General features: G+C 34.9%; 1 protein-coding gene across 1 annotated transcript; it reads left to right on the forward strand.

Annotated features, from left to right (window-relative positions):
- Positions 1 to 2,467: 2,467 nt before the first annotated feature.
- MAP3K19 (mitogen-activated protein kinase kinase kinase 19) lies at positions 2,468 to 13,446 on the forward strand. Its single transcript, XM_009584751.1, has 8 exons — positions 2,468 to 2,507; positions 3,060 to 3,144; positions 3,967 to 4,208; positions 4,864 to 4,907; positions 7,112 to 9,568; positions 10,758 to 10,907; positions 11,122 to 11,819; positions 13,380 to 13,446. The coding sequence occupies exons 1-8, from the start codon at positions 2,468 to 2,470 to the stop codon at positions 13,444 to 13,446; spliced, it is 3,783 nt and encodes a 1,260-aa protein (XP_009583046.1).
- Positions 13,447 to 14,249: the final 803 nt, after the last annotated feature.

A 14,249-nucleotide genomic window follows, 5' to 3' on the forward strand; every position in this document is an offset into this window, starting at 1 on the left:
GTTGTGGAAAGGTTCATTACAGTCTCCTAATTAAGGGTAAAGCCTAATAAAAGAATCTTTGTGTGGAAAAACCAATGTTTGGGGACAGGTTGTTCCCACTGTGGGAATTCAGTAATGCCTTAGAGATGATACAGCATAGGGGATAATAGTCGTATGAAACAACATTAAAACTTAAAATCACAACGGTGGCATTTCCAGTTAAAAGTGTGGTGAGGGGGTTGATCTGTTTTGATCTTTTCAGTGTTTTTCAACAACTATCAGCTTTAATTTTTTTACCAAAAGATAGCATTTTCTTCAGAAAGAAACACCATTTAGATCAGCTACAGTTAGGAATACAGATACAGTAGATAGATAGAAAGTTCTAAATGAACAGTGTAATTCATTCAAAATACGTACTGTGTTTTATTTCTGAAAACAATCTCAAAAATAAATTAATATATTGAAAAACTTTACATATTTAGATAATTAGCATGTTTTCTTTCTATGTTAAAAAAATTATTTACAGTGCTTAGATAGCTTTGTAAGATGATGCAAGCATCTGTGCTAGGTGTGAGAAAAGAATCTACATATTCTGCTTCACAGGTGTATGCTTTACGACCTAAACTGTTGTGAAATCTTGGTCCCACTGAAGTCAGTAACAGGGCTACTGGATGTTTGAGTTTCCTCAAGCATGTTCTTTTCTGCAAGAACTGTAGTATTAAATTCCAGTGTAACTAAACTACTTTCATACAACCTGCCTTGTAGACTATGACTTTGCTGTCAGTTTGGACAAGCACCTAGCAGTCTACTGTTACTTCTGCATACAGTTGTTAACATAAGGTGTAGAAAAGAAATGTACAAAGAAAGAAAATACTTGCTGTTTTAATTTCCTGAGAGCAGCTTTTTCAAATGTTTATTGTTTGACTTTGCTATTGTTGGCTTGTAGATCTCCTCAAAAATCCTGTTACGTTAATGTTCACAATGAACATTATTCTTACTTCTGTTTCTGCCTGAATTTACAAATACTGCAAAAGCATAACTTTGAATATGCAAGTGATTATTTATAGATGAGTTAATCTCTATATGGAATGATTCAAGGTTGGAAAATTGATCTCTAAGGATATCAAAGCATTATTTGGGAATCCTGATGGAAATCTCTTTTAAGCCTCTCATGTCAGTGTAGAGAGCTCATATACCCTCATAGAAGTCCAGCAGTTTACAGTGCCAGACTACAGACGGTACATGGATAGCTCTGTTATTCCTTTCCTTAAGCTACTGTTAATGTCTCTCAACAACCAGGAGTTAAAATACCAAATGTTTGTAATACTAATTTAATGTAAGCTTTAAAGTGTTTTGGTTTTATGAATGTAGTACAATCTGAATAATATATTTTTCTAAACATACAGAGGTACTAAGATACTCACAGAAAGGTACACTCATGTTTAAGATAACTGGTTTTGACAATACAATAGTTTTAAGTGAGAAACAGAAGTTTACTACTAATACGTTAATAGGCTAACTCTGTTGGCTAATGAATGTTGGTTATATCAAATTCAGTCAGATGCCTGGCACGGGTCACATAAATTCATTGGCAACAAAAAAGGCAGTAATATAATGGCTAGTTATTTTTTATAATGTGTACAATTTTTAAACACCTAAAAATTTACCTTTGTAAATATTCAGAAATAATACATTGCCATTTATGTATTTATGAATTTATAATAGTTCTGAGATAAAGCATGAAATTTGTACCTCATTGATATGAATGAGATTTTTTTAATGTTTTCAGTCAAATCAGTCTGGATGCACTGGCTCTGTAGAGAAAAATGCCCAGCTAAGTTTTGAACATATGTTTAAAACTAGACTGTTTGTATTATGGGATAATTACTTCTCAAGATACTTAAAAATTATTTACACAGTAAATTATGTAGTTCTTTGAAATTTATAGAAAGATTCCACTTGACTTCACACTTCTTTGGAATAAGGTATCAAAGAGACTTGTTGAGGCTGCAGTGTACAAGCTATTCAGTGCTCAGGAAGTTTTGGATGTTGAACTTCTTTTGCTGAGAGGGAGTTTTTACCAAGTAGACAAAGATAAACATTTAATTCAGATTTGGTTTCTCAGTAATATGTTAAAAATGCAATTATCTCCCAAATGTGAAGTGTTGACTTTCTGGTCCAACAGTAAAATATCAGCAAAATAACACTGACAGCTTTCATGTCTTATTCAACATAGCATACATTGAGTTTTTAGCAATAAAAACTGTGTCCGGACTGTTTGGTTCTGTCTATTCGCAGGACAGAGCATTGGATGTTAAGCTAAATTATAATATTTTTAATAATTTCAAGTACTTTTTAAATGTTGCTTTTGTCTTACTTATGGGTCTGAAATAATGAAATATAAAGTGCCGATTTGTACATGTGAATTGGAAATCAATTAATGAAACATTTTTTCGGGTTTCAGGACCTTAATACATCTAATGACAGTATGTCTGACAAACAACAAAATAAGAGGAGAAGCAAAGAAGGTAGTGTAACCAAAGTTTATATGTATAAAGTGTAACATGTGGGATCTGAAGAAGAAAAAAGACAATGTTAACTTGAAATCTGGCCACTTGTCAAAAAGCAACCACAAAAAAAATTTAAATAAAACTCAGAGTTATTTTCCACCTTTGAAAAGCCCTGAGATTTGTTTTGGTTTTAATAGCTTTCCTATTTTTAAATGCTTTACTTTTGTAGAGTTTCTGTCAATATGTTTCTTATATTTCTGTTCTACTGAAATAGGAGCTGTAATTGGATTTTTTTTTTTAGATGTTCTTTGCTTTTATAGTACATTGAATTAATATACTTACCTAAATAACTAAAAATAATTCAGATTTATGCAATCACATTTCCAAAAATTATAATGGAAAGTATGTATAGGTATCTTAGTCAAACGAAACATGCTCTTTTTCTTCTGATAGTTACTTCCTGTATTTTTTTATAATAATATTTTAATGGCCAAAAATAACTGCATTTGCTTTGTGTTACTGGTCAAAGAATTATACTGCTTTTATGCAAATACTAATGTACTGTTGCAGGTTGTGGTAGTGTTGTTGCTCTTCAGAATGCAGATAAGATAATGAAAGAAATGCATCAGTCATACAAAGCTCTAGGAAGAAACAGGTAAGTAGTATTAATATTTAATTTGCAGTTGGGTATGCAGAAATGGAGACAAAGTAGGTAGTAGTTGATGAGTAAGAAAAGATTTCCTTAGCGCCAGATGTTATATACAGCTGTCTATGTTGTGTAGTGTTTCTGTCTTCCCAACATCAATTATTGGCCATTGCTGGAGGCAGGATATTGTGCTAGATGGACAAATTATTTGGTACAATATGAAAAAACATGTAGTATATAGTTTTACATCAGCATTTGACTTAATTAAAAATAGACAATTATCTTGCATACAGCTTTAAGATTAATTTAGATTATATTTTTGTACCTCTTTTCAGTCACAGTATTTATCTTTTTCCATATTTGGATTTTTCATTCTTCAGAAACCAGGTGGCAGAAATCTGAGCCTTGCCCGCACAGCTTCTATTCTTTTAGGCAGGCCATAGCATATTTTATGAATAACAAAGGCACATCTGGCCTTCAGAATTCTTCTGACACACTTTCCTGATGATTCATAAAAAATACATACTAGAAGCAAACAGTTTTTGTCAAGAAGGGGAAGGTGGCCAATATGTTTTTCCCTTCCTATTGTTGCTTGGTTTACATTGTTTGTCATTCATTCTCACTTGTCGTCATCTCTGGCATCGCAGTCAGATGCTGCCAGGGAGAGCCACAGCTTCCCAGATGGACCAAGAAAGAAAACATACTTTGGCATTCTCGGATCTTACAAGCTTCTTGTTCACATTATTCTCCAGTCATGTGATTATTTGAACTGAGTAGGCTCCTTCCACTTACTTTCACACTGTATTTTGGTTTTTCGTTTTTGCCTTTCAGCCAAATAGCACCAACATCCAGACCATGGCCAGATCAACAAGTGGCATGTTTTCCAAGTAAAAATCAGTTAGCATTACAGATGGGACATCACACTTTTTTACCTTTCTTCCTGAAGAAAGAGAACGTAGGGCGTGGCTTTGACTTCAGCTTTCTGCTACAGGCCTCAGGCCCAGAATCCAACATTTCAAAATCATTTATGGATTTAGATGCTTTTCAGATAATAAAAGCACAAATACAACAAAGTAAGTTCAATTTTAAAAGTCACAACTTTTAAATACATTTGCTATCAAATTAGATGGGAAAGCCTCAGAAGTCCTTTTTCTTTAAACTTTAAATAGTCGTTATGTCTGTTTGACTTCTGCACATAAAGTAGACTTCAGCCATGTTGACCCTCTTCTTTAATTATATATGTGTGTGTATTTGCAGAATGAAGGAAATAAAGAGAAGCAATGACAGACTTCACCATTTCTGTTACTCTGTAAAATGAAACTGAGCCCACAAAATGTAAAGTGTAATTCTCTGTAGCTGGAGTGGGGCCGTGATGGCATCTCTTTCACTTTTTTCCTCATACTGGCAATATTAATTAGCCACATATTGAAGTTAGCAAACGTCTGAAATTGAGGAGAAATATTTGCTTAAATTACTAGAATCAAAGTATTTAAAAATTATCATCTTTTATAGTTTTCTGTAGAAAACGGAATTGTAAAGTTCAGTAACACAATTAAACTTCAACTTACAACTTTTTCCTGCATAGCAGATTTATAGCATAGTCCTGCATCCATACATCAGACAGATTCTTGGTCCGCAGAACCCTACAGTTTGAAATTAATTTATAAATGAAAATCATAGTCTGTTTAAGAATACCAAATTAACATTTCATTTGTTTTGATTTTTAAGGGTTAAATATAACAATGCTAAAAACCAGGAACAAGAGATCTGAGGTAAGGTGGTATTATGTATAAAACTGAACACCGTTAAAACTATTATATGCTTTCAAAACTTTAAAAATAGGAATACAGAAGAAGTGTAGGTAGTTTCCTCTGCGTAATCTTAAGGTTTTTGGCTGAACATGAAGTATTTTTACATATTTTTTTAAATATATATGTATATGTGTCTGTGTCAGCAAATCTTCAGTTGTATATCAACAATTTGTCAGTAAGGTGTTACATTACAGATTTTGTGGGGTAAAGGTTTGGAAGTTCAAAAAGATATAAAACCTTTTAAAACAGAAATATGTAAGTTAATTTAAAGTATGCACATCCTTTATGTTAAACATGTTAGATGTCTAGTTTTGCCAAATTTAAAAAAACAACCAATTTTCTTGTATTGAGTGGTAATTTAAAATTGAAGCCAAATTGAAGAACAGTCTTGATATTAGATGATTGCTGAAATTTATTGTGTCAGCAAATAAAAAATAAGATCTTAGGATTAAACATACTTGACATGGAATTTTGTGGTAAGTGTAAATAGGATTCCTGACGAAACTTTTGTACTTACAAGCAAGCTAGCAATTTTACATGTCTCAGTGCTTCACACTACATGAGCCTTAAAAGGTACAAAAGATCAAATATACTGTATTTAGAAAAAAGAGAATTTGGTCTTTATGGATATTAATTAAAAGCCCTTTGTACAAAAGACTTGACTCATTGAATCAGCTGTATACTTTAGTGAACCCACTACAGAATACAACAGTGTTCACAGGAAAAAAGTAAAGAAAAGTGTGGAAGTAATAGCAAGAGTTCTGACAGAAGATCATAAAAAGGGCTATGGAAAAAATATTACAAATGGAGGGAAATGTTTAAGAAAAATAATTTAGCTGACCTCAGTGTGATTCAATACAGCTTTATTTCACGTCTTAGGCTCTGATGATTTCTAAAGGCATATCATTTGGGATAGACTAAGCATTGATATTAAAGCCATGAAGACTGGACAAAGCCTTCAGAACTGTAAATTTCAAAACAGCATGCATTGCTTTTCCTGGCACATTCAAACCTCAGTTTGCCCTTGGAATGCAAACAAAAATTTCCTGCAGGTTGCAAACTGATTTTGAATACAGACATGCAAATGAGTACTCAGAGCATATGACTGTGTGATTATTTCTATTGCATTCATTTGCATAAAAATATACAGTATATTCAAGCGTATTTTTTCTCCATTTCCTATAAAATAATGAATAGAAATATTATTTTCAGAAAATTATTCTCACTTTTGATTTGAATAATCACAACAAAATCCTCAAATTCTCAGATCTGTTCGCTTTCAAAGATATACTGTACCTTTCAACTAGTGGGATGGGAAAAGACGGAAGAAGGGAGGAATAATAAAATACATCCCCCACACAACACACTTCTGTGTTAGCTGCCATATAAAAATGGCCTTTGGGTAGCTATCCGTTTAACTTCACTGAAAGCTAAACTGCAAGCTAAATCTGTGGCCCATATAACATGGTTTATGGAAATTTATAAGATTACACTAAATACCTGGAAGATCTATATGTTTAGATTTATAATAATGTCTTTTAAAACCTATAAATAATTTGTAAGAATTGTTTTCTCCATGGATAAAATAGCATTCTGTTATAATAATCTAGCTTTTGCTTTTTAAAAATTGCTTACATGAGATCTTGTTCCATTGGGAATATAATTACTGATGTCAGCACACTTTGGAGGATTGCATAAAAAGACTTTAAATAAGAGTGGTGCTCTCGTTCAGTGAGAGTGCACAGCAAGAAAGAAACTTTGGCACACGAAGCCACTGACTGGCCTTTGAATTCCTGTAGTAAACATGTTATGTGGCGTAAGACATAGTTAATAACTGACAAGATGATTTGTGTATGTAGACAAAAGCTTATTACTTTTAAATCATGGAGAATGACTTGTGCCTTATAGCAAAGGATCCTGCTTTCTGTACTATGAAATACTTAGAAATAATTCTGGGTGTGAGAAAATTCATGTATGGGTGTGAGAAAATGCATGTATTTTCTCAGGGGTTTGATATTACACTTCGTATTAGGTTAAATATGGGAATATATAAAAGAATAATCCTTTTCTGATTTTATTTTCTTAGTCTGCTTGGTTCTTAGTGATTAAATTTTACCTGTATCTGTTGTGTAGCACATTATTAATGGTTTTTATGGAAATTGCAGTTTCATTTGCCACCAGTGACATTTCAGCCTGTAAGAACAATTCATCTTGCTCCTCTAGAGGATGATATTGTCAATGAAAGCACCAACATCAGAAATATTTTTAATATTATGAACTCTATTCCTCAGCCTATAAAACCAGTTACTAAATTTTATCAGTATCAGTTAGACAATCTATTAAAAAGGCACACTGAAAAGTCATCAGATGTGATTGTGGCTACTATTTCTGATAAGTTCACTCCAGTGAAAGACCTGTACTACTTCAGCATGAGTAACTATTGTAAGTACCCTAGCAACAAGAAAGAAGAAATTCAAAGCAATTTAAAATGGAGGGAAGCTGATGTAGCTACCAATACTGAAAAGAATGACCAGATGAAGTACCAGTTTTCAGTGGCTTGTAAGAATGTAGATCTTACGACCCAAGCCAGTTTCTATGATGATAGTCATCCCTACTTGAGCTCAAGTAATGCCCTGGTAAACTGTGGAATATTTACAGCTCAGACAACATTTACAGTATCAAGCAACAGAGAAGCCTTGAGAGCTGGCAATAAGGAAAAAAGAGTGGAGAATTCCTGTAGAACTGGTCTAGAAGAAGGAAATGCTACAGAGATTATACTGGATTATAGAGCACATGAAGATGCTGAGAGTGCGAACTGTGTGCTTGACAATCATGATTTAGATTCTTCCTGTAAAAATGAAGTGATAGAGGCCTACCATGCCTTAGAAGATAATTCTGTAGCTGCAGTAACTCCCAGAGTAGAAGTGCAAGATCCTTCTGGAGAACAGACAGAAAATGTCATTTGTCTCTTTGAATCTGAAATGGAAAAAGAAGCAACGTCAGAAGCAACTTCAAAAGACCGAAATGAGCTTGTACCTGTTGTTCATGTTACATTCTCTGAACAAGAACCAGCTAGGGAACCACACGTTGCTAAACAACCTGCCACAAAAAAGAGTGTCATTCGTAGCCTGCCTCCTCATGTTACTCAGAGCTTCAACATTCTTGCTCGCAAAGAAAATGACAAAAGTAAAATAAAGATGAATAGAAATAAATATTCATCAAAATCTAAAATGAGTAGCAAGTTAAAAATATCTGAAGACTTAATTGTTTCTGATGAGATTTCCACAAAATGTAATGCCAAAAGTCAGATTTTTCCATCTTTGGAACTGCCACATGTGGAATCTGAGACTTCGCTGAAGTGTCAAAAAAAATGCCCTCAAGCAGACCATTTGGCTCAAAGTGCTCAAAAACTTAAAAAGCGAAGTTTCTCCTGCAGTTGCAAAAATTCAGTTATCTTAAAGAAACCTGTTACTCCACTTTCTCTACCACATGCACAGTCTGCTTCAGATTTTGTAGATCTGAAATACAGTGACATGTTCAAGAAAATAAATTCAAATGACAAAGGCCCAGGTATTTATGAAATGTTTGGAACTCCTGTCTATTCCCACACGCGTGAGCTTGATCAACATGAGAACAATTTTTATAGAGATGTTTGTTCTGCTCCATCTGGGAGATGCACTGCTAGCACCTGCAGATCTACCTGCAGTAAAGGGAGAGAGAGCAACCGAGTAAGAAATGCTCAAAAGAGAACATATTCTAAGCCAAAGAAGACCATACCTGGCACTAAACAAAAGCAGAAAAGTTTAATTCCAAAGGACAGAAGTACCGAGTTGAGTGACGGCAACACAGAGCAAGATAATGTAATAACTTCTGATTCAGATTGCCAGATAAACACTTCAAGGAGCATGACATTGTTTCATGAAGACACAGATCATCAGCTTATGTTTTTAGAAGAGCTTTCACAATCAACTAAGCAAAATAAAATTTTTTCAAATTCAAACTTGTCAACTATCAAAGAAGTTTCTTTGGAGCAGTCTTTAGACAATCAGGATATATCCAACCATCAGAGAGCTGCTACCTGTAGCCAGAATTTTCTTCAGTTCAGCAATGAAGACTACACAGAATATGTTGCTCTAAGTAGCAGTCTGCTAACAACCGACCAGAACATTTGTGCACCCCAGTGCAGGGTGGATATGGATGGCTGCAAAGGCCTGGAATCAGACCAGGCCTCCTTCAAGTCTATAAATAAATGTGAAGCATTGCCCTTTTCAGATAGACTGGAGTGTCAATCCCCTACAAAAAAATTAAATTACAGTTGGGCATACACACCTCAAAACAGTGGATTGGCAAATGAATTGACTCAGCCTTCAGTGATTCAGACAAAAAATGTTACAAGCCCCAGCTTCCAGACAAGTCAAAACATTTTGTCCTGGGCAGATAATAAGGATGTGACTGATGAGTTGCTTTGTTGTCTGGCAGAAGAATTGCTAATGCTTGAAGAAGAAGACATCAGCTCTTCAAGAACAAAAAATACAGGTTCTAAAATGCAAAATACACATACTAAAGAAGAAGAAAATATGATGAATGGAGATGGCGCAATAGTAAATAGCGCTCTAGAGAAGGTAAAAGTAATTTCTTGTAACTTGCTATCTCCTTTGAGTGATGCTTCAACGCAAGTTTGGATGAAAGATAGGAAATATATGCTCATTAATGATCAAGTCTCTTTTCTGATTCTTCCAGTGCTCAGTTGAGGATACCCATATTAGAGGCTGCATGTCAGGACACAAGCCAGATCGTACTAAGGCATGACAGTAATAGCTATCAAGGGTTATATGGTGGGTCAAGATAAATTGAGAAACTGTAGTGAATCAAAAGGAGAGGCTATTTTAACTGAATAGCATGTATAAAAAGATGCTGGGGCAAGGCAAAAGCTCTTGAGATCTTGACACCTAAGGAATATGAAAAGACACTACAAATGGTTCTTATATATCCAAACGGGCAATTTTCTTGAATCTCTGAGTGCAACCAAATACTTTTCTAGTTATGAACTACAAGTATTGGCTTATCAGACAGACTTAAGGCTGTTTAATTAATGTTTAATCAAAACTTCAAGCTCAGAAGGCTTGGATTCTGGCCCCCAACTCAGTTAAGCACCTACTAAGGTGCTTATCTACCACTACAGCTTCTCCTTGGCCCTGTTAGCTTTTTGTCTATTTAAATTACAAATTCATAAGGAAATTTCTTTCACTACATGTTGATACACTTCCTTATGCTTCTGCAGACACAGATGCCAATTATACCTCCATTCTCACTTCTCCTAGGGAGATCCATGGCTAGATGGAGTAATTATTACCATCTTTCTGAAGCAGTCTCTTCTTCCTGTGAAGTCATGTTCAAATTGTTTTCAACAGACTTGGGTTACATATGTTACCTAGAGCAAGGCGATAGTCATGTTCACCCTTCAGCTTAGCAAACTGTACCTACATGACAAAAAAAAGTAGTAAGCAGATGTATATCCTGCTAGTTTAAGTGCTCCTTCTGCCTGTCTTCCTGTCAATGGAAAAAGATGGCATGCTATAATCTTCTGGTTATACACTGTTGTGATATATACTTGAAAATATTTATGTAGTCTTAGTTAGTATAGCAATTGTATAGATAAGCCAGGTGATGAATATATAAATATATAAAAAAATCTGTAGAAAAGAGTCATGCCAGGTAAAAATTACTCGTTATTAAAAAATGTAAGGATAATATGAAGCCTTTCTTTTCCTCCCTGCTTTCTCCCCACACTGACCATCACCTTTCAAGCAGAGTTACAGTAAAGCCTTTTTGGCATCAAATGAAGAAAGTGACTTGCTAAACTTTGAGGAATCTACTAAATTACCAGGAAGCAGTTTAACTAACAAAGATCCTATCATGTGGACGAGAGGTGAAGTCCTTGGAAAGGGAGCCTATGGCACGGTAAGTTAACGTCTGAATATGTTGAGAGATGCGCTGGTTGTCTTCGAGATACATCTTGCCTTATAACTGGCGGTTGTCCTATTAAACAAATAACAAATATTTTGGATTATACAATGAGACATGAAATATGACAAACACAAAGATACTATTTTAAATAAGTAAATATTCAGTTCCATTTCATGTTTCATTTTAATAAATGCTAGTTTCATTGTAGGTATACTGCGGTCTGACAAGCCAGGGACAATTAATAGCTGTAAAACAGGTTGTTTTGGATACGTCAGATCAACTCACTACAGAAAAGGAGTATCAGAAGTTTCATGAGGAAGTTGATCTTTTGAAGACATTGAAGCACGTCAATATTGTAACTTATTTAGGAACTTGTCTGGAAGACAACATTTTAAGCATTTTCATGGAGTTTGTTCCTGGTGGCTCAATTTCTAGTATTATTAATCGTTTTGGTCCGTTGCCGGAAATTGTCCTTTGTAAATACACAAAACAAATTCTACAAGGGGTTGCATATTTACATGACAATTGTGTGGTACATAGAGATATCAAAGGCAATAATGTTATGCTGATGCCAAATGGTATAGTAAAGCTAATTGACTTTGGCTGTGCCAGGCGTTTAGCTTGGGTAAGCCTCAGTGGCACACACAGCGAGATGCTCAAGTCTGTGCATGGGACTCCATATTGGATGGCACCAGAAGTTATAAATGAATCTGGATATGGAAGAAAATCAGACATCTGGAGCATTGGCTGGCCTGTATTTGAGATGGCAACAGGAAAACCGCCACTGGCTTCCATGGATAGGATAGCAGCCATGTTCTATATTGGGGCCCACAGAGGACTGATGCCTTCCCTACCTGATCGATTCTCTGGCACTGCTGTAGATTTTGTGCATGCATGCTTAACCAGGTATGTAGATTTTTAACTGAAAAATGGAAGGAAAAATGCAGATAGTTTCTCTGTAGAGATTGTTGATGGGAGCTTAGGTTACCTTTTATAGGGTACGTATGACTGCGTAGAAAAACGGTGTTGTAAATGCATAGGTTTTTCAACATTTCAGGAAAGCCTTTAAATAATAGTATACATAAAAGAGCTTTACTCTCTATAATGATACAAATGGTACAAAAAATGGTACAAAAAAACCCCTCATAAATTCTCTTTTTGTAGGCCTTATACTCATCATTTACTTTCCCTGTAATTTTCATGTAGAAACATGGCACCACTGAGTTTTAGACAAAATGTTTGATAAATTTCTTTGACGTGCCTTGCTGTTCCAGTGTTTTGAGGACAGTATTCTAAATGAAAGAGCTTTCACTTAATTCTTATCTTCTGCAGTAGAAAAATCTGTTATCACTGCCAGTCCAGAAAATACATATTTATTTGAAACATAAAGTTCTCTATATTTATGAAAAAACACTAGCATTCACCCATTATAAGAATTATTTTTGTAGTGTTTGTTTTGTTTTAAATACCAGCTTTGTCCTAGATGTTTAAATGGACTATTAATTTCAAGAGCTAAGTTCCTGACCTCTATGGGTAATCTTTATAAAATTAATAGCACCTTTTACATACCTCTAAAGACCAGATTTGAGTGCTAGAGAGAAGCATATTATTTATGAGGTATGGCAGTGGTCTTGGAGGCAGGAAGCCTGATTTCTGATCCCTGGATTAGAATTGTTATGGTGTGGTTGCAGTTCTTGTGGACCATAGAACAATAACCAGAAAAGTTGTGGACTATATATAGAGACATCATATATACTTTGATTCAGAGAGAACAGTGTTTAAAAGGTAAAAAGAATTGTTAGGTAGGAAGAAACATACAGATATAAAGCATTTTTAATAAAGTATTTACCTTTTCAAAAATCAGGATGCATCTGTGGCAGCAAAGTTCTAATGATCTCACAACATCCTAAATATAAATGCCTCCCTCCTTCTATCTTCCACATTAGTTTATTATTTAAGAAATCGGTGTCCTTTACGCCTTCCCCTGTTTTTTTCTCCAAATTGAGGGTTGAAAAAGCCCAAAGCCCTTGGCTTTAGCAAGCCAATATTGTAATTACAATACTGTAATTCCAGATGGGCTCCTTAACATCAATGATGTTGATTGGAGATGACAGAATATCCTGATTGACACAGGATCAAACAAATAATTGTCACCATCCCTAAATACTTTTTTGGTGCACCTGAAACAGCCACATTATTCAAAGTTTTGGAAGGAATTTAGAGGAACAAAAATTATTTCTGTAATAATAAAATATTTCCATTTTATAATTAATAAATTCCAACAATCTCTTTCCATAAACCCTGCTTTCCGTTCTACCAGCTTTATCAAAAAAGCCTAAAAATTAGTAATGACTGGAGAAATGAGAAAAAAAAGAGAGGCTAATTTTGCATTAAGATTTTACAAACAATTACATCACAGGCATGCATAATCATTTTATGTACTGATTTTTCAAACCCTCAATGCAGAGATCAACATGAACGCCCTTCTGCTCTGCAGTTGCTGGACCATCCCTTTGTGAAAGGAAGACAATGAATTTTTCAGAACTCTTGCCAAATGAGTGTACATTTTCCATATAAAAACCTCCACTTGTGAAAAAAGATCAGAAGGAACTGGACTTAAAAATGACAGCAGAAATTACTAGAGAGCAATTGTGTACAAGGAGTCTATTATTAGACAGCAGTATGATTAAAGTAACATTTTTTTGCAATGTCTGTGCTCGTTGGAGTGGGCATTCCTTCACTGTGAACACAGGGCCAGGTTTTGTTGTATTTGGAGAGACTTTAAGAGAAAAAACCACACATCACCATCACCGGTATGTGACAGGCAAGGTAAGTTGGAATGCCAATTTGTCTGTAAAAACCTATGGAACATATGTTATTGGCAGAAAGCATTGCAGATGCTGAAGGCTCTGTGAAAGCTCTGCAGGAAGCTCTACTCAAACTTGCATGATCCCATAGGAACGCCAAACCGTATAACTATATCGGCATAAAATGTACTGAAGCTTTTATTTAGCCAGACAGGCCCTTTCATTTTTAGCTGGTGAAAAAAAAAACAACTTAGTTTTTGCATACGTATATCAGTCCTTTGTTACTGAGGTACAGTATCACTACGAGATACTGTGGTGATAATGACAAGAGATACCCAGGTGTACACATGTGCATCTTTACTGAGCTTACATGAAGATCAGTTCCCAGTCTGGCTAGAATTACGAATCTAAACCCTGTGACTGACTTTTCTCAGTGAAGTAGTGCATTTTGTGGACAGTTTCAGATCACAGAATGGTTGAGGTTGGAAAGGGCCTCTGGAGATGCTCTAGTGCAATCCCGCTGCTCAGA

Source organism: Fulmarus glacialis, unplaced genomic scaffold (assembly GCF_000690835.1).
Source record: "Fulmarus glacialis isolate BGI_N327 unplaced genomic scaffold, ASM69083v1 Scaffold36059, whole genome shotgun sequence".
Classification (NCBI taxonomy): Eukaryota; Metazoa; Chordata; class Aves; order Procellariiformes; family Procellariidae; genus Fulmarus; species Fulmarus glacialis.

Bases quoted from the DNA above. Each gene is read 5' to 3' on its own strand.
- MAP3K19 (XM_009584751.1), top strand. From the start codon at position 2,468: ATGTCTGACAAACAACAAAATAAGAGGAGAAGCAAAGAAG. The intron at 2,508-3,059 runs GTAGTGTAACCA...GTACTGTTGCAG, and splicing joins TAAGAGGAGAAGCAAAGAAG to GTTGTGGTAGTGTTGTTGCT. The intron at 11,820-13,379 runs GTATGTAGATTT...CCCTCAATGCAG, and splicing joins GTGCATGCATGCTTAACCAG to AGATCAACATGAACGCCCTT.